A 22,965-nucleotide genomic window follows, 5' to 3' on the forward strand; every position below is an offset into this window, starting at 1 on the left:
CATAACATGGCTCTTGTTTATATTAAATTCCATCTGCCACTCTTTACTCCACTCATATATTTTATCAAGATCTTCCTGTAACTTGTTACAATCTTCCACATTCTTTACTCTCCTCATAATTTTGGTATCGTCCGCAAACATATTCATGTAACTGTCAATTCCTACTAGCATATCATTAACATAAATCAAAAACATGATGGGACCAAGCACTGGTTACCTTCTTCCACTCGGACTTCCTTCCCTTCACCACTGTTCGCATTTCTCTTCCCACTAAGTAATTTTCCATCCATTTTGCTAGTTTATCATTTACTCCTCCAATCTTCTTTAGTTTCCACATCAGTCTATTGTGTGGTACTTTATCAAAGGCCTTTCTCAAGTCCAGGTAGATAGCATCCACCCATCCCTCTCTATGTTGTAGTATGTCAGTCACTTTTGAATAAAAACATAATAAATTGGATACACGATCTTCCTTTTCTGAAACCAAACTGCCTTTCACTCAGAATGTTTTCACTTTCTAGATACTCACTCCACTTAGCTTTAATTACTTCTTCACATACCTTGCACAATATACTAGTCAACGATACTGGTCTATAATTTAACGGTTCCATTCTACTACCATTCTTATATATAGGCACAATGTCAGCTCTTTTCCACTCTTTCGGGACTAATCCTGTTCGTATGGAGGTTTCCACAATATCAAATATGGGTTCAACAATTGATCCTTACATTCATTTAGCAACCTCCCAGATATGCCATCAGGCCCCATTGATTTATTAATATCCAGATTGCTTATAATTTTCCTTACATCTTCCTTAGTAACCATGATGTCCTGCATTTGCTTTATTTCCGTAGGCCTTCCTCCCATAAAATGCTCCTCCTTTGTAAACACTTTGCAAAAGTTGTCGTTCAAAATTTCAGCTATATCTAGCATCCTCATATACTTCTTCCCATTTTTACCTTTTCTATTGCCTCCCTTTTATTTAGTTTTCCATTTATGAATTTGTAAAACATTTTGGGTCACTATCACAGTTTTCCACCACCCTCTGTTCATATTCCTTCTGTGCTGTTCTCCTTACTTCAACATATCTATTCCTTGCTGTTTTGTAAACTTCTCTTGATAATACATCACTGTTTTTCTTAAGTTTCTTCCATGCCTTTTCTTTGTTCTTTTTTGCTTCTTCACAATTTCTATTAAACCACTGTTTATTATTTAAAGTCCTCTTTCTGTGATATGGCACAAACTTTTCACAGCAGAGTTATATAAATCCATAAATTTATCGTATTTCAATTGCATATCCCTTTCCTGGTATACCACGGACCAGTCAATTTCATTAAAGAACTCCCTTATATGGTTATAATTTGCCCTAATATAATTTAATTTTTCCTCCCTGTGTTCCACAATCTTATTCGTGCTTAATTCCGTATCCAGCTCAAAGCTTAGGACATCATGATCGCTTTTCCCCAAGGGACATTCATGCTCAATTTCCTCTTTTAGAGATGCCCTGGTAAATACCAAATCCAACCTTGCTGCAACATCTTGTCCCCTGCACCTTGTTGGTGATCTCACCCACTGTGTCATCAAGTTATTTGTTGCTACCTTTAACAATTCCTCTGCCCACTCACCACCGTTCACCACGTAGTCTTCCCACACTATTTCTTTACAATTAAAGTCTCCGACTATCATCACTCTATCCTTTCTGATGAGTTCTTGCTTCATTCTGTCTAGAGTATTTCTCATCACCATTTGATACTGTTCATATTCCCAAGCACTGGTTCTGGGTGGTATGTATACTGTTATAATATTAATGTCCCTCTTGCCATCTGTTATAAGCATACTTATCACTTCCTCATTTCTCTTACTATAGTTCACCTCCTTCACTATCAGATCTTCCTTAGTAAGAACCATTATACCACCACCTCCTTTATTTTTCTATCATTTCTCCATACTTTGTAGTGTTTTACATCAAACCAATCTAGCTTTATTTCGGCCTTAACTTTGTTTCCACACATTATGTCCGGTTCATTATTTCTTAGGTAATCCATACATTCTAGCCTCTTAGACAGAAATCCATCTATATTCGTGTAAGTCACTTGAATTCCATTCCTAGTCTCTTTCTTCCATGTTTCTGTCATGTAATGTCTATTCCGTCTGTTTTATCCACCACTTCTTTAGCCTCCCATTTCTCATCCTCCAAAAACTTGGTCTTTTCCTCCTCTGTTCTTTCTTCATTCCTCTCTCTCACTTCAGTTACAAGCTCTTTCATTTTCATCCTCATCCTGTGACATATTTCTTCTTATGTAAATTGTTTTGGTTTCCTCAGAGTCCTTAAGTTTCCAAGCCCTCCTCAGCAAGTCCTCAGCTGCCACCTGAGACTTTAATTTCAATTTCAATGGTCTACTTTTGCCTTCCTCAAAAGCTCTTAGTCTAACACTTTCTTCTACCTCAGCATATAGGCACTCTTCCTCTTCTGAGATCTTATGTGTGTGTGTGTGTGTGTGTGTGTGTGTGTGTGTGTGTGTTTCACTTTCACTGTTTGATCTGCTGCAGTCTCTGACGAGACAGCCAGAGGTTACCCTACGGAACTAGCTCAGAGCTCATTATTTCCGATCTTCGGATAGGCCTGAGACCAGGCACACACACACACACACACACACACCGGGACAACAAGGTCACAACTCCTCGATTTACATCCCGTACCTACTCACTGCTAGGTGAACAGGGCTACGTGAAAGGAGACACACCCAAATATCTCCACCCGGCCGGAGAATCGAACCCCGGTCCTCTGGCTTGTGAAGCCAACGCTCTGACCACTGAGCTACCGGGCGTGTGTGTGTGTGTGTGTGTGTGTGTGTGTGTGTGTGTGTGTGTGTGTGTGTGTGTGTGTGTGTGTGTGTGTGTGTGTGTGTGTGTGTGTTGTGATCAATTGCAGTTGAAGTAAACATTCAAATCATTAAAATAGTAATAACATCTTTGATCACGTACTTACCTTCAAAATATTTATTCTGTCCTGTGCTGCTGGTCCTTCAAATGTTGCTAAGTAATCTTCACATACATCCAGTAATTCCTTAGACCATCTAGAGAGAGAGAGAGAGAGAGAGAGAGAGAGAGAGAGAGAGAGAGAGAGAGAGAGAGAGAGAGAGAGAGAGAGAGAGAGAGAGAGAGAGAGAGAGAGAGAGAGAGAGAGAGAGAGAGAGAGAGAGAGAGAGAGAGAGAGAGAGAGAGAGAAAGGAGGATAATAATAATTTTTGCAAATACACAGTAGAACGAAGTTTAAAAATGACTAATTAATAAAATCAAGTGTGGAAATGGTAACAATGGGAAACAAACACCTGATGTATGGATGACGGTCGTTGTGTCTATATCCTTCCATGATTCCTCAAGAATTATAAAACACTGAAAATTAATGAAAAATCTACAAGGTATTACCCAAAGCAAATGATATTTTTAAAACAAGTATGGAAAACAATAAAAAGTGAATTATACAAAGTTAACAAAACTACTTTATCAACACTAATTTTTATGTCTTCACAGTGATGTTACATATTTCTTTAAACTCTAAAGACCCGTCCACACTAGGATACTTTGTTTGGAAACATTGTTTCCAAACTGTATGCAAACTGTTTCCGAAAACTTGTTTGGAAACAGTTTGCAAACAATGTTTCCTGTCCACACCTCAGTTGTCGTCATGCCTTTGATGAGTGTAGAAGTTGCTGCAGCAGCCTCTGTATTTTACTTGGCACTGTTGTCAAGGAAGGGCAAGAAAAAGAGAAAGACATGGGTGAGAAAGTTTTTAGAAAAAGGACCCATTTATGGTAACTTGCTTCTGAAGGAATTGAGACTAGATGGAGCAGGTTTCATAAATTTTCTTCGGATGTCCACGAGTGACTTTGAGATACTTTTACGGATGGTGGCTCTCGTGCGGGTACTGATGATTCATTGTCATCACGCACTGCACACACCCGCGCGCACGAAAACACACACACACACACACACACACACACACACACACACACACACATGCATGGTCAGTACAGGAATATGAAGAAATGATAAGTGATACAGGAACATGTCTGGAAGAAATGTTGGGTGGCTGGGAACGAACTATAATGATGGGAGATTTTAATTGTAAAGAGGTGTGTTGGGAGGACTGGTCAATGGAAGGATCAGAGACAACATGGGAAATACACTATTGACACTGGCAATGGAAAATGTGTTAACTCAGTGGGTCAAAGAAGATACTAGGTTTGGAGGAGAGGAGCATCGTCAAGACTGGACTTGGTCTTTAGTACAGAGCCAATGGTCATTGAGGAGATGAGGGTGGAGTGCCCTTTAGCAAAGAGTGATCATGCAGTTTTGGAGTTCAAGGTGATAGATGAAGAGAAATCTAGAAGAAATGAAGAATATAAAGTGGGAAGATGGAATTATGCCAAGACAGATTTTGGAAACCTAAAGAAATTCTTTCAAGAGACAAATTGGATGAAATTCAAGAGTGCTAAGGGAGCAAATGAAAAGTGGAAGGAATTTATAAAAATATACAAAGAAGGTGAGAAAAATTTGTACCAATAAGACAACATAGAAGTTGGAAAGCAGGACTGGTTTAACGATAGATGTGAAAAGGCTAGAACAAGAAAAGAGGATGCATGGAAGAGGTGGAGAAGGAAAAGACGGATTAAGCAGTGGGAAAGTTACAAAAGAGCAAGAAATGAATATGTGTTGATTAGAAGAGAAGAAAGAAAGAAACAAGAAAAGGATATAATTGATAAATGTAAAGACCAACCAAGGCTTTTTTACAGACATGTGAACAACAACATCAAAAATAGAGAAAGTATTGAAAGTTTAGAAGTAAATGGAGTATGCAGTGAAGATCCCAGGAAATGGCAGAGGCTATGAATGGATGCTTTCGGAAGGTATTCACAAAGGAGACTGCTTTTGACAAACCACTGGTAATGGAACAGAAAGGGATTATGAAGGAGTTTCAAGTAACTGTGGAGGAGATCAAGAATATGATGGGGAGTTTAGAAGTGAGAAAAGCTGTGGGACCTGATGGGGTATCAGGATGGATTTTAAGAGAATGCAGGAGCAACTGGCAGAAAAAGTTTGTGAAGTAATTGATGCCTCATTAAGGGAAGGTGTAGTGCCCCAAGACTGGAAAAGAGCTAACATTGTCCCAATCTATAAATCAGGTAACAAGAGAGACCCATTGAACTATAGACCAGTGTCACTTACAAGTGTGGTAGCTAAGATGTGTGAGAGGGTGGTGAAGAATAGATGGACAGACTTCTTGGAGAAAAATGACATACTTTGTGAGTGTCAATTTGGTTTTAGAAAAGGGCGTTCATGCACGACAAACCTGATATGTTACTATTCGAGGGTGATAGATGTAATACAGGAAAGAGATGGTTGGGCTGATGGAATATATCTGGATTTAAAAAAGGCCTTTGATAAGGTACCACACGGAGACTGATCTGGAAACTTGAAATGGTAGGAGGAGTGCATGGCAGTTTACTAAAATGGATGGAAGACTTTTGGTAGGAAGAGAAATGAGAACAATAATTAAGGACAGACCATCAGAATGGGGCTTGGTGGAGAGTGGAGTTCCACAGGGATCAGTGTTGGCACCAGTAATGTTCGCGGTCTACATAAATGACATGGTGGATGGGGTGTCCAGTTATGTGAGCCTATTTGCAGGCGATGCAAAATTGTTAAGAAAAGTGAGATGTGACAAAGATTGCGAACTACTCCAGGAAGACTTGGACAGAATATGGAAATGGAGCTGTACATGGCAAATGGAGTTCAACACGACAAAATGCAAGAAAATAGAGTTTGGCAAGAGTGAAAGAAGAATCAGGAGTATGTACAAGATAGGAAATGAAGACATAAAACCAGTCATGAAGAAAAAGACCTTGGGGTGACAATTACCAATGACCTATCGCCAGAGAGACATATAAACAAAATAATTGGAGAAGTATTGAACTTATTGAGGAACATAAGAGTGGCGTTCGTATATTTAGATGAAGAAATGATGAAGAAAATAATTACTGCAATGATAAGACCGAGGCTTGAATATGCAACAATACAGTGGGCTCGAACTTAAAGAAACACATAAGGAAACTAGAGAAAGTACAGAGGGCTGCAACAAAAATGGTGCCTGACTTAAGAGATTTGACTTATGAAGACAGACTGAAAAGAATGCAACTTCCGACCCTGGAAAACAGAAGAAAGGGAGACCTGATAGCAATATACAGAGTGATGATTGGCATGGAAAAAATGGATAGGGAAGATCTGTGTATGTGGAATGAAAGAATGTCGAGAGGGCATGGGAAAAAACTAAAAATGGCCACTTATAGGAGAGATGTGAAAAAATATAGCTTCCCTCATAGAAGGGTGGAAGCATGGAATAGTTTAGACGTGGAAGTGGTCAACGCAAGGAATATTCATGATTTTAAGAAAAAGCTGGACATTAATAGATATGGAGACGGGACAACACGAGCATAGCTCTTTTCCCGTATGTTACAATTAGGTAAATACAATTAGGTAAATACACAATGTTTCCCATTCTGTATGGGAAACACATACACAAGAAACATTGTTTCCAAACTGTATGCAAACTGTTTCCAAACAGTTTGCAAACTTTTTTTTTTTTATTTTTTTATGTACGGAAGAGGGCCAGCCAAGGGAAAAAAAAAAAAAGAAAGTTAGAAAAAAGCCCACTTGAGCGCTGGCTCTCCAAAGAGTAGAAAAAGTGCCAAAACCGTCAGCCAGAATCAGGGGAGCAAATGCCTCGATACCTCCCTCTTAAAAGAAGACAAGTTGTAGGAATTTGGAAATACAGATGCAGGGAGGGAGTTGCAGAGTTTACCAGTGAAAGGGATGAATGATTGAGCGTACTGGTTAACTCTTGCATTAGAGAGTTGGACAGAATAGGGATGAGAGGAAGAAGAAAGCCTTGTGCAGCGTGGCCACAGGAGGAGGGAGGCATGCAGTTAGCAAGATCAGTAGAACAGTTACCATGAAAATAGCGATAAAATATAGAAAGGGATGCAACATTTCGGCGGTGAGAAAGAGAGTGAAGACAGTTAGTCAGAGGAGGGGAGTTGATGAGACGAAGAGCTTTCGATTCCACCCTATCAAGCAAAGCTGTGTGACTGGAACCCCCAAACATGCGAAGAGTACTCCATACAGGGACGGATAAGGCCCTTATACAGAGTAAGCAGTTGGAGGGGCGAGAAAAACTGGCGGAGACGCCTCAGAACACCAAACTTCATAGAAGCTGTTTTAGCAAGAGATGAGATGTGAAGTTTCCAGTTAAGATTATGAGCAAAGGACAGACCAAGGATATTCATTGTGGAAGAGGAAGACAGTTGAGTGTCATTGAAGAAGAGGGGATAGTTGTCTGGAAGGTTGTGTCGAGTTGATAGATGGAGGAATTGAGTTTTTGAGGCATTGAAAACTACTAGATTTTCTCTGCCCCAATCGGAAATTTTAGAAAGATCGGAAGTCAGGCGTTCCGTGGCGTTCCCGCGTGATCTGTTAATTTCCTGAAGGGTTGGACGTCTCTGAAAGAACGTGGAAACGTGGTGGTATCATCAGCGTAGGAGTGGATAGGGCAAGAAGTTTGGTTAAGAAGGTCATTAATGAATAATAGAAAGAGAGTGGGTGACAGGACAGAACCCTGAGGAACACCACTATTAATAGGTTTAGGAGAAGAACAGTAGCCATCTACCACAGCAGCAATAGAGCGGTCGGAAAGGAAACATGAGATAAAGTTGCAGAGAGAAGGATAGAAGCCGTAGAGGGCAGTTTTGAAATCAAAGCTTTATGCCAGACTCTATCAAAAGCTTTTGATATGTCTAATGCAACAGCAAAAGTTTCACCGAAATCTCTAAAGAGGATGACCAAGACTCAGTAAGGAAAGCCAGAAGATCACCAGTAGAGCGACCTTGACGGAAGCCATACTGGCGATCAGACAGAAGATTGTGAAGTGACAGATGTTTGAGAATCTTCCTATTCAGGATATATTCAAAAACTTTAGACAAGCAAGAGATTAAAGCTATAGGACTGTAGTTTGAGGGGTTAGAACGGTCACCCTTTTTAGGAACAGGCTGAATGTAGGCGAACTTCCAGCAGGAAGGAAAGGTAGAAGTCGATAGACAAAGTTGGAAGAGTTTGGCCAGGCAAGGTGCAAGCACAGAAGCACAGTTTTTGAGAACAATAGGAGGGACCCCATCAGGTCCATAAGCCTTCCGAGGGTTTAGGCCAGCAAGGGCATGGAAAACATCATTACGAAGAATTTTGATTGTAGACATGAAATAGTCAGAGGGAGGAGGAGAGGAGGACAAGCCCAGAATCGTCCAAGGTGGAGTTGTGAGCAAAGGTTTGAGAAAAGAGTTCAGCTTTAGAGACAGAAGAGATGGCAGTGGTGCCATCAGGATGAAATAAAGGAGGAAAGATGAAGAAGTGAAGTTATTTGAGATGTTTTGGCTAGATGCCAGAAGTCACGAGGAGAGTTTGAGTTTGAAAGATTTTGACATTTCCTATTTATGAAAGAGTGTTTGGCAAGTTGAAGAACAGACTTGGCATGATTCCGGGCAGAGATATAAAGTGCATGAGATTCAGGAGATGGAAGGCTCAAGTACCTTTTGTGGGCAACCTCTCTATCATGTATAGCACGAGAACAGGCTGAGTTAAACCAAGGTTTAGAAGGTTTAGGTTGAGAAAAAGAATGAGGAATGTACGCCTCCATGCCAGATACTAACACCTCTGTTATGCGTTCAGCACAAAGAGATGGGTCTCTGACACGTAAGCAATAATCATTCCAGGAAAATCAGCATAATACCTCCTCAGGTCCCCCCAACTGGCAGAGGCCAGTTTGGAAACAATGTTTCCAAACAAAGTATCCTAGTGTGGATGGGCCTTAAACAAACTGATATATTTTGGATCATAATATGAGAGAGAGAGAGAGAGAGAGAGAGAGAGAGAGAGAGAGAGAGAGAGAGAGAGAGAGAGAGAGAGAGAGAGAGAGAGAGAGAGAGAGAGAGAGAGAGAGAGAGAGAGAGAGAGAGAGAGAGAGAGAGAGAGAGAGCAGTGATGAAATTCAACTTAACGTATATATCATATGCTCATGATGAGCTACAATGTCAGGCAAAAACCAATGACAAACTGGTCCCCCAAATATCATTATATTAGCTTGCTAATAATGGATAAATCTGTCCAGGCAAATTCACAATAATGCTGGAGGTGGTAAGATCTGTAGCAGTCTCTCTTAGTGGTAGAAAGAGGTAAACTGTGACTCCACAATGACTATCCAGGTACCTTCATACAATGGCCAGCTGACCAAGTCTTGCATGTGGTGAATTTATTAAGGTAATTTAGGAAATTAGTAGAGTGTCTAAGACAAGGTTCTTCAAAGTATGAGTATGAGTTGAGACCCAAAACTGAGTTGTAAGCTCTTGTTCAGTGGGTCTCCACATCAAAAACAGATACATGAACAACAAGTCTAAATAAGTACATGAAGAGCTTTTTTTTTATGTAGGAGAGGGCCAGCAAAAAAAAAAAAAGGCCCACTCGGGTGCTGGTTCACTAGAAGAAAAGCATTTGCCAAAATTAGAGAGCTCTCTAAATTGAAACCTCCCTCTTAAAGATGACAAGACTTAGGAAGGCAGAAATACAGAAGCAGGTAAGGAGTTCCAGAGTTTACCAGTGAAAGGTATAAATGACTGAGAGTACTGGTTAACCCTTGCATTAAGGAGTTGGAAAAAATAGTGATGATAGGAAGAGGATAGCCATGCGTGTGTCTGTATTTTTACCTAGTTGTATTTATCTAGTTGTAGTTTTACAAGGCCTGGGTTTTACGCTTGTGTGGTCCCGTCTCCATATCTACACTTACCCAATTTTTTTAAAAAACTATGCACACTCGTTGCTGACACCACTTCTTCACTCAAACTGTTCCACGTCTCAACACATCTTTGCGGGAAACTATATTTTTTAACATCTCTCAGACATCTTCTCTTCCTCAATTCTTTACTATGCGATCTTGTGCTTTGAATGTCATAATCCCTCTCAGGATCAGTTTCTCATTATCCACCTGATCCATTCCATTCATCAATATTAAACTTGTATCCGATCCCCTCCCTTCCTTCTCTGTTCCAGAGTTAGTAGATCCATAGCCTTTAGTCTCTCCTCATATGTCATCCCTTCAAATTCTGGAACCATTCTTGTAGCCATCTTTTGTAGTCTCTCCAACTTCCTTATGTGTTTCTTCCACACAACCCCTGCATATTCCAATCTGGGTCTTATTATAGTAATTATCAATTTCTTCATCATTTCTTTGTCCATGTAGTGAAATGCTAATCCAATATTTCTTAGCAAATTATGTCTCTCTGAAAATTTTATTTATATGGCATACCAATTGATTGTTTTCTTCCATCGTCACTCCTAGATCCTTTTTCTTTTTTACTTTCTTCAGTTCTACTCCATCTCCCATCTTATAGATTCCTACTGGTCATCTTTCACTCTTTCCCATTTCCATGACATGACTTTTGTCTACATTGAATTCTATCTCCCACTTCTTACTCCATTTCCAGATTTTATTTAGGTCTTCCTGCAGTATTTCACATCCTCTTTTTGCTTTATAACTCTGCACAGTTTCGCATCGTCCGCAAACAGATTTATGTAACTTCACACCCTCTGGCATGTCTTTTATATATATATGAGAAAAAGTATTGGCGCCAATACTGATCCCTGTGGCACTCCACTCTCTACTGCTCTCCAGTTCGACTTCATATCTTTAACTACCGTTCTTATTTCTCTCCCTCTCAAATTATTTTCCATCCATCTCAATATGCTTCCCTTTAGTCCATCCCTCTCCTCTAATTTCCACAGTAATCTTGCATGTGGCACTTTATCAAACACCTTTTTTAAATCCAAATAAATACAGTCAACCCATCCCTCTCTCTCTTGTACTCCTTCAACTATTCTAGAGTAGAAACTCAGTAAATTTGTTACACACGACCAACCTTTTCTAAAACCAAATTGGCTATTTGATAATAAGTTGTTGTCTTCAAGGAACTCGATCCATTGTTTCTTTATTACTCTCTCACACATCTTGCATATTACACTAGTTAGTAATACTGGTCTGCAATTTAAAGGTTCTTCCTTTCTACCGCTCTTGTATATGGGAAACACCTCAGCTCTTTTCCATTCTACTGGTACTGTGCCATTTTCTATTGAGCATTTTATGATGATGTGTGTGTGTGTGTGTGTGTATTTGCCTAGTTGTACTGTACAGGGTTTAAGCAAGGCTCATAGTGTCCTGTCTCCATACCTTCATTTATCTAATTTTTCTTTAAAGCTATGCACATTATATGTTGCAACAACTTCATCATTCAGGGCATTCCACTTTTCCACTGTTCTATGTGGAAAACTGTATTTTCCAATATCCTTCACACACTGCCTCTTCCTGATCTTCTTTGCATGTCCTCTTGCCCTTCCAGCTTCTTCTGTCACCAGCACCAAGTCTTACTTGTCTATCTTCTCAATGCTATTAATTATCTTATACATTGTTATTAAGTCCCCTCTTTCTCTTCTATCTTGTAAGATTGGCAGTACCATTTCCTTTAGCCTTTCTTCATATGTTAGGTCCTTTAGTTCTGGCACCATCTTTGTAGCTATTCTCTGGATCCATTCAAATTTTCTTATATCCTTTTTCAAGCTCTGTGACCACACCACTGCTGCATATTCCAACTGTGCACGTATCATAATCGTAATGATTTTTTTCATCATATCCTTGTCCAGGTAATGAAATGCCACCCTAATATTAGTCAACATTTTATATGTTGTTCCAAATATTTTACTTGTGTGTTTTTTGGGGCTCAGAGTTTCTTGTATAACCACTCCCAGATCTTTTTCTTCTTTAGTCTTCATTATTTGTTCCTCTCCCATCAAATAATTCCATACTGGTCTTCTCTTATTCTTTCCTAATTCCATTACATGGCATTTATTGGCATTGAATTCTAACTTCCACTTCTTACTCCACTCATAAATTTTGTCTTTATCTTCCTGCAGTAGCAAACAGTCTTCTCAGGTCTTAATTACTCTTAACAATTTAGCATCATCAGCAAATAAATTAATACAGCTGGTCACTCCATACTGTATATCATTTACATATACCTGGAACATAATTGGGGCTAACACTGACCCCTGTGGCACTCCACTTGGTACTTTATTCCAGGATGAGTATATATCCCTGATCACAGTTCTCATCTCTCTGTCCTTCAAATAATCCTTTATCCAATCTAATATTATTCCTCTCAGTCCTCCTATCTTCTCCAATTTCCAAAGCAGTCTGTTATAAGGGATTTTATCAAAAGCCTTTTTTATGTCTAGGTACACAGTGTCCACCCATCCATCTCTGTTCTCTGGTCCTTCCCCTACTCTTAAGTAGAAACTTTATAAATTCGACACACATGACCTTCCTGTCCTGAGTCCAAATTGTCTGTATGATATAAATTGATTTTCTTCCAGATACTCAACCAATTTTTCTTTGATAACATTTTCACATATCTTCCCTACAACATGGCTAAGTGACACCGGTCTGTAATTTAATGGCTCAGCTGACTTTCCTCCTTTGAATATTGGGATTATGTTAGCTCTCTTCTATTCCAGTGGTACTCTCCCTTCCTTTAATAAGCTTGTAACCATTTCCCAAACTGATTCTAAGAATTTATCTTTACATTCCTTTAGTGCCCAGTCCAACACACCATCTGGTCCTATTGCTTTCCTGACATCCAAATTTTCTAGTAGTCTTCCAATTTCTTCTTTGTACCCTATGATTTCTTACAAGCCTTGACAATGCAATGTCCTATTTGGTTCTGCAAAATCCTCTTCTTCAGTGAAAACAGTCTTGAAACTCTCATTCATTATTTTACTGTTGTTTGGTATGTCTTCCCTCCTTCAACTATTTTCTCTACTGCTTCCTCATTTTTCATCTTACTACTTTTGTACTTGTAGAAAAGCTTGAATTCATCTTTGCTTTTCCGTATCACTTCTTTCTCAAAGTTTTTTTCTTCCTCTCTCCTTACTCTAATATATTATTTTCTTGCATCCTTATACTGCTGTCTGCTGGTTTCATTTCTTTGCTTTTTGAGTTTCTTCCATGCTTTATCTTTTTCCCTCTTAACTTCTATACATTTGCCATTGTACCAGGCTTGGTACATATTTCCTCACTCCCTTGTTATAATTCTGTAGGAATAGTTCATATTTCCCCTGTACTGTCTTTCCATTCACAATGTTCCTCCATTCTATGTCACCAAAAATTGCCTAAACTTTTCAAAATTTGCTCTTGCATAATTAAATTTGTCTTTTTTGTAGTCCTCTCTATATCTTATCACATCCTCTTCCTACATTTCCAATATTAATGTTACATGGTTATTTCTTCCCATTAGACTGGTATTGTATGCTGGGAGGGGGCTCCAGCTTCTCTGTGAATACTAGGTCAAGCAATGATGGTTCTTCTTCTTCTCTGTACCGTGTTGATTCTTCCACCCACTGATCCAGATTATTCACCATAGGTAACTGTAACATCTCCTTGCCCATGATCCAGCATTACCCATTACCTCCATCTCTCTCCAGTTTACTCCTTTGTAGTTGAAATCTCCTACTAATAGTATTTTTCCATCTTTTCTTATCATATTATCCAAGCACTTAATCACCTCTTCTTGCATTTTCTTATGTTCTGCTTTCTATGTATTTGTCTTTGGTGGCACATGTGACTATGATTCTCCATTTTTTTCTCCTTCTTCTGTCTTGATTGTTACTCCCATAACTTCTGCCATGGCATCCCCATAGTGCACTTCCTCTACACATATATTATTACGAATCATTATTGGCACTGCTCCTCCCCATTTTCCTTTTCTGTCTCTTTTCCAACTTTTATATTCCACTTCCTTAAAGTTAACATGGATCTCCTCATTTAGCTTTGTTTCTACTATGCACATTACATCTGATTGTTTCTCCTACAAGTAGTCTCTAACCTCCAACACTGAACAGCAACCCATCTATACTTGTGTAAGTCATAATTTCTTGCCTCTTCCATTATCACCTCTTTTCCTGAAGATACCACTTCTTCAGTCTCATATCGAGAACTCTCCACTAGAATTTCTTCTTCTCGAACTCTGTCCTTTTCTCGTTTTTTTCCTTAGCTTCATTTCTTAGCACTCTCTCCTTTTCTCTCTCTTCCAGGTTCATATCTCTTTTTATCCATTTATCTTTAAAATTCAGTATCTTCAGCTAATCTCCCTGTTCTTACCATTATCACCTCTGCTGCCACTTGAGATCTCATTCTCACTTTCAGTGGTCTCTTTCCCCTTTCACTTAACTTTCTCAATCTGATCACTTCCTCCACCTCATGTTCCAATCCTTAATAAAACTCTTAGCCAACTTTCTCTCTTCTCTCTTTCTCTCACAAATTTGCTAGGGTCTGGGTGTGTGTATTTACGTAGTTGTACTTACCTAGTTGTATTGTACAGGGTTTGAGCGAGGGTCATAGTGTACTGTCTCCATGTCTCCATTTATCTAATTTTTCCTTACAGTTATGCACATTATGTGCTGTAACAACTTTATTATTTAATGCATTCCACTTTTCCACCATTCTGTGTGGAAAACTGTATTTTCCAATATCCTTAACACATTGCCTCATCCTGATCTTCTTTACATGTCCTCTTGTCTTTCCATTTTCTCCTGCCATCAGCACCAGGTTTTCCTTGTCTATCTTTTCAATGCCGTTTACTATCTTGTACCTTGTTATTAGGTCCCCATGTTCTCTTCTATCTTGTAAGGTTGGTAGTCCCATTTCCTTCAGTCATTCTTCATGTGTCAGGTCCTTTAGTTTTGGCACCATCTTTGTAGCAATCTTTTGTGCCCGTTCTAATCTTCTTATATCTTTTTTAGAGCTTGCAAACCACACCACAACTGCATATTCCAGCTTTGGACATATCATGCTTGTGATGATTTTTTTTTATCTTATCTTTGTTCATGAACTGAAATGCCATGGTTGTATTAGTCATCATTTTACATGATATTTTATATGATATTTCCTCTCTCCTTACTCTAATATATTCATTTCTGGCATCTTTGTGCTGCCATCTGTTATAGTCATTTCTCTGTTTTGTGAGTTTCTTCCATGCTTTATCTTTTGCCTTTTTAGCTTGTATGCATCTAGCATTGTACCAAGCATGTATTTTTTTCTTAACTCTATAAACAGGTAAAAATTTTTTACTCTTCATTATATTTCTGTAAGAATAGTCATATTTCCTTTGTACAGTCTTTCTGTACATAATATTTCTCCACTCATTATCAGCAAAATAGATCCTTAATTTTTCAAAATCCACTCTTGCATAATTTAATCTCTCTCTTTTATAGTCATCTTTGTAACTTATCCATCTTCTTCCTGAATTTGCATCTTTAATGTCACATGATCACTTCTCCCCATTGGACTAAGGTATTGTATGATTGAGGATTTTGGTTTCTTTGTGAAAACTAGGTCAAGGAACGATGGTTGTTCTTCTCCTTTGTACCTTGTTGACTCCTCCACCCACTGATCCATTGTATTAACCATAGTCAACTGTAACACTTCCTCGCTCCACTGCCCTGCATTATTCATTACTTCCATCTCTTTCCAGTTTACTTTTTTACAGTTAAAGTCGAAGCAATTCTACCTCAAGGATAGCTGGAACATCACAACAAAGGTGAACAAAACACAGCGATCACACCAGCTTATTTCTCACCGATAACCTCTGCAGGTACACATATCATGTTTTTTATAAGGGACATTAGCTTGTTTCATAGAAATAAATATTTTTGATATGAGAATCTGGTATTTATATGTTTTCAGTTTGTATATATTATAACAGCCAAATCCAGGTGCTGTCACAGCCAGGGAAATAACATTGTGTACTTTTCTTTTCAGCATGTTTCCACATTTACGTGACCTAGATCGCATACACCAACGGGCACCGAGAAGAATATTAAAGGATCGTATGGATCCCTTTCATTTCCATACACAGGAAGAGTTTGTTTCCCGGTACAGACTCACCAAGCAGGCTACTAGGACAGTGATTGAGCAGATGTCTCCACAATTACCTGAAGTGCAAGGCAACAGAGGTAAGCTGAACAATTTATTTGGTTGTACACTTTGGTAAATAGTATGCAAAATAGGTCCTCCTTTAGAATCAACCTAAAAATTACACTAACTCTTCTTAATACATGGGTGAAGGTTTTAATGAGCAGTGATAGGTTAGGATAGATTACTTAAGGATCGGTTAGATCAGGTTACGCTTGGTTAGGACCTATTCTGCATAATTACCAAAATCTAAACAAACCTAACACTGCTCCTTAAAACCTTCACTCATGTATTAAGAACAGTTAGTATAACTTTTAGATTGATTCTGAAGGAGGACCTATTCTGCATATTTACCTAGCCTTTTATAGGTGTGTCAAAAATGCTTAAAATTTTAAATATGTGGCTGGTATATAAATTGCACATAGAAATACATGCAACAACTTTATCTTACATCATTGTGTAAATTTCTTAACTCTGCTTACATTATGTAAACTCCCACATAAGCATCAGAACATACAGTATGTGAATTGTGTTTATTTACTGACAATAACTTTGATAGTTTAATACCATCCTTTCTCTCATTATTACCAGTCTGTTCTCTTCCAGACAATTATTCGTTTTTAGGAAACCATGAATTTCATTGAATTATCATGTAACTTTCACATTTTCTTTAACAGGCCTTCCAATTCCACACCACTTTCAAGTGCTAATTGCATTACGGTACATGGCTACTGGCAGCTTCCAGCTCACCATTTCTGACTGCCTTGAGGTATCTCAAGCAGCAGTGTCGAGATGCATTAGCCGTGTATCGAAAGCAATTGCAATGCATGGGCGTCAGTTTATCAAGATGCCAGCACATAATGAAAGCCTGCAGGTGATGGAGGAGTTCAAGGATATAGATGGCATGCCAGGAATAGTTGGATGCATAGACTGCACTCATGTGGTAATCTCCAAGCCACCTGGAGATCGCTCTGAGGTATTCAGAAATAGGAAGGGGAAATTCTCAATAAATGTACAGGGAGTGTGTGGTCCCCAGCTCCAGTTTTTTAATATAGTTACAAGATGGCCTGGCAGTGCTCATGACAGCAACATATTTGCTAGGAGTCGTTTGTGTGCAGAGATGGAAGGTGGCGCACACAGAGGAATTTTACTAGGCGATGCTGGATATGCCTGCCGTCCTTTTGTGTTTACACCTCTAAGAGCACCACAGATGAGCTTTTGGTGTATGGAAGAGGAGATTCAGCTGTGTTGGAAAATCCATGCACATTTGTTAAGAAAATAGCAAAGCAGTAATAGTTGCAACAGCTGTACTACATAACATTGCTATACAGCAACAAGTACCCATGCCAGATGGTGATCCAGATTTTCATAATGATGATGATCCTGAGGAATACAACCCTAATGTACAGGGGCAGGCCACTGGTAATGTTGCACGGCAATGGTACATCAGGGACTTCTTTTAGATTCTTCCTCAATAGACTAAAAATATGTTATCCTTTAAGAGTATTTCATAAGTTTGAACAGATAACATTGATGTGGTTAATAAAACTGTACATGTAAGATATCTATGAAATCTTTTATTCTACATCACTCGTGAATATGTCTAACCACTATGCCGTGGTTTGTCCACTGATCTAATAAATTTCCTAATTTTATTTGATTATCCAACTTCTTGTCTAACAGTTCTAATTTCATTTTTTTTATTTGCCTCTCTAATAGGAGGCATTCTTTTTCTAATCTTAAATTAGAAAAGTGTAAATCATGCTCCTCCTTCTTCAACACCATTGTCTTCTTGTAACACTGATCCTGAAATGACAGGGATCGCATCCTCTTCTGGGCATGTTGTGAAGCAGGGGTAGATTTTGACTGGTGGGGTGTTGCAGGGGGTTCTTGGAGCCCAGAACAAGAAGGTGTGGCCAGAAAAGTTGGCAATGACCTGCTTGAAGAGGGAGGTGTTGGGAGTTGCATGGGGGTGGTGGAACTGTACCTGAAATACCAGAAAGAAAATTAACCAGTGAAAATAAGTTTTCAAGTTCACTTCTTAGCACTTTCTCCGTTTCCCTCTCCTCTAGGTTCATATCTCTTTTTATTCATATATTCTTGTGTTCAGTATCATCTGCCAACTTCCCTTTCCTAGCCATAATTTCCTTTACTGCCACTTGAGATTTCATTATCACTTTCATTGGTGTCCTACCCCCTTCATTGTATCTTTGCAACCTGATCACTTCCTTCACCTCCTGGTCTAGTTCTTGTGTGCTGTCCTGTACTTGTTTGATAACAGTTTTGGCCAATTCTTTCTCTTCATGTTCTCTCGTGAATTTATTTGGATTTTTCTTTTCCTTCATCCCAAAAATCAAGAAGCTTTTTTTCTTGTCCACTGTATCCCACACCAGACCTTCTTTCTCTTTAGTTACTTCAATTACAGTGACTTTCATGTTTTTCTGAATTTGTCTCTTTACAACTTCCGAAAATTGAACTTTTTCCTCTTCCTGTTTTTGCTTCCATTTATATTGTAGTTCCTTCAGCTTGTTTTCACCCAATCCACCTTCTACCCTGTCCACAATCCTATCCTGCACTTTAACCTGTAAACTCCTTAAGGAGTTTTCATAGTCTTGACATGTGGCTTTTAGTACATCATTTTGTTTCCTTATTTCTTGTATCTCTTCTTTTAATCCCTGATTGATTGCACTGACCTTCTTACATTCTACCAATCCCAATTTCAGCTTTGTGTTTTCCCTTGTCAGTCAGTCCTGTTTGTCCATCAGACTAGACATCCCTTCCTTCATATACCTTAATTCCCTTTCTACGTTGATCAACCTTCTCATACTACCTTGTTTGTCCCTAAATCCAGAAAAATCCTTGTCCATGGTATCCTCAGTTAGTTTCCTTAGTCCTACAGGAGTTTCAATGTACTGTTGGTTTTTACATGATGGCATATGTTTTGATAGGAGTTTCAATGTACTGTTGGTTTTTACACGATAGCATATGTTCTGATTCCGTGTGTGTGCGTGTGTGGACGTGTGTGTGTGTGTGTGTGTGTGTGTGTGTGTGTGTGTGTGTGTGTGTGTGTGTGTGTGTGTGTGTGTGTGTGTGTGTGTGTGTGTGTGTGTGTGTGTGTGTGTGTGTGTGTGTGTGTGTGTGTGTGTGTGTGTGTGTGTGTGTGTGTGTGTGTGTGTGTGTGTGTGTGTGTGTGTGTGTGTGTGTGTGTGTGTGTGTGTGTGTGTGTGTGTGTGTGTGTGTGTGTGTGTGTGTGTGTGTGTGTTTTCCTAGTTGTATTTACCTAGTTGTAGTTTACGGGAGGGAAGCAAGCTCATATTGACCCGTCTTTATACCTTGTTTCCTCCAGCTTAGCTTTGAAACTGTGAGCACTGACTGCATTTACGATGTCTATATCTAATCCATTCCAGGTGTCCACAGCTCTATGAGGGAAACTGTACTTCTTAATGTCTCTTATACACTGCACCTTCTTCAATTTCTTTCCATGTCCCCTTGTTTCCAGGTTTAAAAGTCACCATCCACTTTATCCAGGTTATTCACCATTTTATAAATACCTATCAAGTCTCCCCTTTCTCTCCTACTTTCAAGTATTGAAATTTCCAGTTTACTCAACCGCTCCTCGTAAGTCAAATCCTTCAGTTCCAGTACTAACTTGGTGGCTGCCCTTTGCACCCTCTCCAATTTTCTAATATTCTTCTTAGTGTGAGGGAACCACACAATTGCCGCATACTCCAGTCTTGGTCTTATCATAGAACTAATTAACTTTTTCATAATATCACCATCCAAATATGAGAAGGCCATTTTAATTCTCCTTAGCAGATTTGTTACTTCTCCTGTGATTTTATTTATACAGTAAAACCTCAGCTCACGACCATAATTCGTTCCTAAATCCTGTTCGTCACCTGATTTGTTCGCCCCCTGAATCAATTTTTCCCATAAGAATGTATTGAAATACCATTAATCCGTTCCAGACCAAAAAAAAAAAAATCACACTTTTGTCCATAAAACCCTTTCAAAATAGACCTTTAATGTATGCATGACATGAACGAAATTATTATAGAAAGCCTAAATTGTTTTACTTACCTAAATGCTATCAAATTGATAATAAAATTAATAAAAAAGAAAAGGTTATTTACTAAAGAGACTGGAAGTTGATGTCATGATGGAATGGAAGAGAGGAGGATGGGGAGGAAGACAGACAAGATCCGAGAAGACAGTCATGAGAGAGGACTTTGGATGTGCGCAGCATGCCAGAGCTACACAACAGCTGTGTAGCGTCACAAGTCAGTGCTGCTATGTGGGGCCCTGTTATAGTGAACATCGGCGTGGGAAACATAGAAAGATTGCCAGTCTTCATCTCTGCCTTAGAAGACTCTCCCACATGTGTGGGAACAAGTTTGGACTTCCAAGAAGGGAAGTTAAAGGTATGTGGCCAGGAAGTTCCTTTGATCCTCGGAGGTGATGCTCAATGTGAGAGAAGCGGGCAGTAGGGTGGTGTTCCTTGCCAGGCGAGCGAGGAAACAGCTGTGATGGATGTGCCACAATCTGCAGTACCTGGACATGGCCAGGATAATGATGACAGCAACGCTGAGAGCCACCAGAGCAGCAAGGATAACGCTGAGGAAGCTACAGTAGAGCGTGCCGGTAACATCACCATGCCCAGGAAAAACAGGAGAATATCGTGGTGGCACGGAGATTATGTTATGTAATATTTTTTGTATGTTCCTGTTTCTATTTTCTTTTGTGCTTATGTTTTGTTTTGTTGTTGTGTGACAGCCGGGTTGGCTATCACACAAACGGCTCACCTGCCGGCGAGCTGTTTAACCGCATTCGTCCCCCAAAATGTCGTTTGTCCCCTGGATCGATATAATGACAAATTTTTTGGTCGTCTCCCGAATTGTTCGTCCTTAGAGACGTTCGTCAAGCGAGGTTTTATTGTATGCCTGTCTGGGGCTAAGCCCTCTGTAATTGTCACCCCTAAATCCACTTCCTCTTTAGACCTATCCAAACTAAAATTTTCCATTTTGTAATTTACTTTTTCCAAATTCCATGACTTTACACTTATTCAGATTGAATTCCATTTGCCAAGTTCTATTCCATCTACCAATTTTATCAAGGTCCTCTTGCAGTTTCATACAGTCATTTACATTTTTCACTCTTCTCATTATCTTGGCATCATCTGCAAACAAATTGATATAACTCTCAATTCCTTCAGGCAGGTCATTCACAGATGCCAAACATGACTGGTCCCAACACTGACCCTTGAGGTACTCCACTAGTGACCTTTAGCCAGGAAGAACTACTATTTCTTATCACTGTTTTCATTTCTCTCTCACTAAGGTAATCCTTCATCCATTCCAATAATTGTCCTCCAACTCCCCCATTGTTCTTAATCTCCCATAGTAGCCTTTTGTGAGGTACCTTGTCAAAAGCTTTTTTTTAAATCTAAGTAAACACTTGTCTACCCAACCATCCCTTTCCTGTACAACATCTATTACTTTTGAATTAAACAACAATAAATTTGAGGAGCATGACCTTCCTCTTCTGAAACCAAACTGACAGTTTGTCAACACATTGCTGCTTTCTAGGTGTTCCATCCAGGCGTCTTTAATAATTTTCTCACATAGCTTCCCCACTACACTCGTCAGTGATACTGGTCTATAATTTAAAGGGTCTTCCCTACTACCATCCTTATATATAGGTACAATGTTTGCTCTTTTCCAGTCCTTCGGTACTTTCCCTTGCAACAACGATGTCTTCACCAGGCTATGAATCTTCTCTGCCAACTGTTCCCTACATTCTTTCAATATCCAATTTGAAATTCCATCTGGACCAGGTGCCTTATTTACATCTAGATTCTCCATCAGTCTCATAACATCCTCCTGATTTACCTCTACTCCAATTAGTTTATATTCATCCAATTCATTATCTGCTAAGTCAAAGTCTCCTTCTTCAGTAATGACTGTTTGAAACATTTCATTCATCACCTCAGCCATTTCTTGTACTTCTTCATATAGTTTTCCATCAACCCTCAGGCCAGTTATACCCTCTCGTTTCTTCATTTTTCCATTTATATGTCTATAAAACATTTTGGGGTTACTTTTACATTTGTCCATTATATCCTTCTTATAGTTCAGTTTTTCAACCCTCATAATCCTCACACATTCATTTCTAGCATCAACATAATCTTTCCATCTACTTTGCGTTCGCATTTTCCTCCATCTATTCCATGCATTAGTCTTGCACTGTCTAGCCCTTTCACATATAGCATTGTACCACTCCTTCCCTTTTTAACAGTTTACTCTTCACTTCGGTACATACTTCTCCCCTGCAGTATTATATATCTTGATAAACTTGTTCCATTTCTCCTGCAAATCCTTTTCATCATCAAAATATTTCCAGCTCACAGCCTTAGAGTATCTCCTTATTTCTTCAAAATTTGCTTTATTATATCTATATCTTTCTATTTCGTACCCCTCATCTATTTGTGTGTGTGTGTGTGTGTGTGTGTGTGTGTGTGTGTGTGTGTGTGTGTGTGTGTGTGTGTGTGTGTGTGTGTGTGTGTGTGTGTGTGTGTGAATTGGTTTCCATAAAAAAAAAAAAAAAAAAAAAAAACAGAATACTGGTCTAAAATATTCTCAATAAAAATGTGATCCCAATTAATTTGTTTGTTAGATTTAGATATCACTCCCAAAATACAATGTAACACCCCTGAAATGTACAGTAAGATGAGGATGTCTGTGTCAAGATCTAGGATTATAGTTACATGACATTCATGGTACATTAATGAGTGTGGAAAGCTCCACTTGATGCTTCATTTTTAGCTGCTACACTGATTTCTTTATGATCT

The 22,965-nt window shown here is 39.0% G+C and overlaps 1 protein-coding gene across 2 annotated transcripts in view; it reads right to left on the reverse strand.

Moving 5' to 3' along the window:
- Nucleotides 1-22,965, reverse strand: part of LOC123516604 (TELO2-interacting protein 2-like) — a 71,656-nt gene that overhangs the window by 19,948 nt on the left and 28,743 nt on the right. For both annotated transcript variants that reach the window (XM_045276151.1, XM_045276150.1), the window contains exon 6: nt 2,988-3,075. In XM_045276151.1, coding sequence (XP_045132086.1) covers nt 2,988-3,075 — 88 coding nt within the window. The remainder of the gene's footprint in view (nt 1-2,987; nt 3,076-22,965) is intronic.

This window comes from Portunus trituberculatus, chromosome 41 (genome assembly GCF_017591435.1).
Source record: "Portunus trituberculatus isolate SZX2019 chromosome 41, ASM1759143v1, whole genome shotgun sequence".
Lineage (NCBI taxonomy): Eukaryota > Metazoa > Arthropoda > Malacostraca > Decapoda > Portunidae > Portunus > Portunus trituberculatus.